The following is a 2,856-nucleotide window of genomic DNA, read 5'->3' as shown; positions in this document are numbered from 1 at the left end:
CAGATATTGGGTAGTTTCATGCCTCTGTGATATACAAATAACCAAAAGACAAGTACTGGCAAAGCACTGCAGAAAAAGTTGTTAGACCTTGTGAAAAATATATTAGTTACCAGAGGGAATGGACCGGGAGGAGAGGACAGGGAAAAGTGGGGTAGGGAATTGGCAGGGAGATTTGGTGGAGGAAGTGAAAGAGATGCCTATATAGGGACTAATGAGGTATTACCAAAGTTTATACCAAAAATATAAAAAAATTGATCAATTTTAAAAAACTGGGAAAGATTTATACAGGAGATCCTAGCCTACTCAGTAAGAAAATAAAAGATCAGTACAGTGCTTAACATTAATGAAAACAAATGACAAGCTCAAACTTACCAGGGAGGAATGTGATGACAGAGAAATCAGTGTTGGGGCGCTCTTCGAAGTCCACCATGACTTGTGCGGACCCTTGTCGTGTGTAGCACCTCACTGAGGACCTGTACTGGACATCTCCACTCCTGTGGATCATCGCGACTACCTGCCTGTCATTTTCATTGCCAGTATACACTCGTTCTTTGAACTGCATCTTCGGCACTGCAAGAGCAAGTAACGTATGGATTAATTGAGCATAAATTGCTCAAGAAAGATGGCATGTCAGAAAACATGGCTTAGCGAAAAGAATATGGGACAGAAATGAGAAGAACTGGATCTCAATCTCCACTCAGTCACTTGCTGAGTCACTTTTGGCTTTGAGTAGATCACTTAACTTCCAGCATTCTTATGTCTGAAAGTTTGCTCTGCCTATTTTGTGCAGTAAGGGGGGGCAATGAAATGCTAGAAATGTGGAAACAACAGGAAACTTTTAAGATACCTGTATCTATATGTTGCTTAAACATGTTATTCAGGATTTCTGGATATAACACTAAATATTGTACATAGTTTTAAGCATAGATTTCATATAGACTGCCTATGTATGTATGCTGTATTGACGCTCTATGTATGTATACTGTAATGACCCTCACTGATGGACATGTTGTATGTATTGACATGTATTATAAGACTCTGACTGATGGGAGGGTCTTACAATTGAACAACTTAAAGTTATCAACCATTTGTTCAAAGACACTGAAAGACATATAAAGGGAAAGCTAGATTAAAAACCTGGCTGTGTGAAGAGGCTCCACTTACTTCAAAATTGACAGGGGGGCCTGATAAGAGGTCTTATCGGGAAGTGGCATAAATATAGGTACTACAATTGAGGGCAATTTGAGATGCTCAGAGGCTCCAGGACTGGTGCTGAAGCCTTTTCCAGTTTGTCGAGAGCCACTGGGAGACTTTCTTTCAGAAGAGGTATGTGCTCCTACTAGCAGAGGATGGATTCCTGAAGCTCTCTAGATCAGCTGTCAGCCTCTCAAACTTTGCCAAGAGGTTCAAGAGGTTCATTAACAGCCCATCTTTTTTGCTGCCAATTTAATTGTATGCTTATATTATTATAATGTGAATCCCCTCAATAAATTCACATTGTGGTGATATGCTTTTGGCTTGAGAGTGAAATCTTGCTACATCCCAAAAGTTAGCACTCTGTGGATACCAAACTTGAAAAAACAATAGTTTATCCAGATTATGTTAAAAAAATTGGGAAGTGTGAAATTATGTGTGTTTGCATGTGCATCTATAGAATATCTTGGTAATACTCATGCTGAGTCAAAGGTTGGATGCATCCAAGCAATGTCAAGATCATCAGAGTTGAAGATTATTCAGAATTCCCTTAGGATGACCTGTGAGAACCCCACCAGGCATGCAAAAGCTGGATGTTTTAAAACAATGCTTTTGGCCCATTACTAGGGGAGTTTCAGGAGTGACTGTATAGAGAGGTGACAGAAAATTTCTTGTAGTGAGAAGTGGAAAACAGACCTCAAACACATCAGCCCTGCGTACAGGGTTGTGTAATTCTGTGTAGTTCTTCCCAATCATAGTGAGGAAATTTTTGAAGCATAATCAAGATATTAATTATGCTCACATGTTCTTTTTAATTTGAAAGGAAGATTAACATTCTTCTTCAGAGATTAATTCTGTCAAAATGATCAAAAAGAAAAGGCATGACATGTTTAGCCTTCGTATTGTTATGGGTTAAACTCTCTGTTCCGGGTTCATTGGCTGAAGTCCGAAACCTCAGTACATGACAACACAATCTTATTTGGATATAGGACATTTACAGAGGTAATTAAATAAATGTGAAATCATTAGGTGGGCTCTACTTCAGCATAACTAGTGTCATAAAAAGTAGAAATTTGGACACATGAAACATACACAGGAGATACAGCAAAGACACATAGAAAGAAGATGAATATCTGCAGTTCAATTAGAGAGGCCTGGGGCAGAATCCTTCTCTAAGTCCTTACAAGGAAACAGCCTTGCAGAAATCTTGATCTTGGACTGTTAGTATTCAGAATTGTGAATCAAGAAATTTCTGAATCTTGAGTACATATTCATGGCAGCCCTACCAAACTAATACAGGTATATGAATCCTAGTTTATTACTTGTTATTTGTTCAAACTGTAGCATATAGTTATCACTGTAAGTTAATAAGCACTCACAATCTGAGATAGAGTCATTTATGAACACTGTGGCTTTGTTGGGCTCTCCAAGCGCTGCATTCATTGGCATACGAAGCACCAGTTCAAATTTCTCAATTCCTTCCAGCACTGGTTGTCCAAGATCATCCAGAATGATCACACGAACAGTTTGCATGTTGACTCCAGGTGCAAAGTCTAAGTTGCGACTGATTCCCACATAGTCTGTTCCAGCTTTGACAGCAACAAAAGAATTATTCAATTGGGGACTGACTAAATTTAAACAAAATTATAAAAAATACATAAT

General features: G+C 38.6%; 1 protein-coding gene across 1 annotated transcript in view; it reads right to left on the bottom strand.

Moving 5' to 3' along the window:
* The window catches only part of FREM2 (FRAS1 related extracellular matrix protein 2), a 160,608-nt gene that overhangs the window by 33,430 nt on the left and 124,322 nt on the right, over positions 1-2,856 (bottom strand). The window contains exons 8-9 of the mRNA XM_004680334.1: positions 2,574-2,783; positions 373-570 (exon numbers count right to left, since the gene is read on the bottom strand). Of these exons, the coding sequence (XP_004680391.1) occupies positions 373-570; positions 2,574-2,783 (408 nt within the window). The remainder of the gene's footprint in view (positions 1-372; positions 571-2,573; positions 2,784-2,856) is intronic.

The sequence above is a fragment of the Condylura cristata genome, unplaced genomic scaffold (assembly GCF_000260355.1).
Source record: "Condylura cristata isolate star-nosed mole 26May11 unplaced genomic scaffold, ConCri1.0 scaffold00010, whole genome shotgun sequence".
Lineage (NCBI taxonomy): Eukaryota > Metazoa > Chordata > Mammalia > Eulipotyphla > Talpidae > Condylura > Condylura cristata.
Note: the sequence above shows the minus strand (reverse complement) of the source record. Positions and strands in the feature narration are given on the sequence as shown.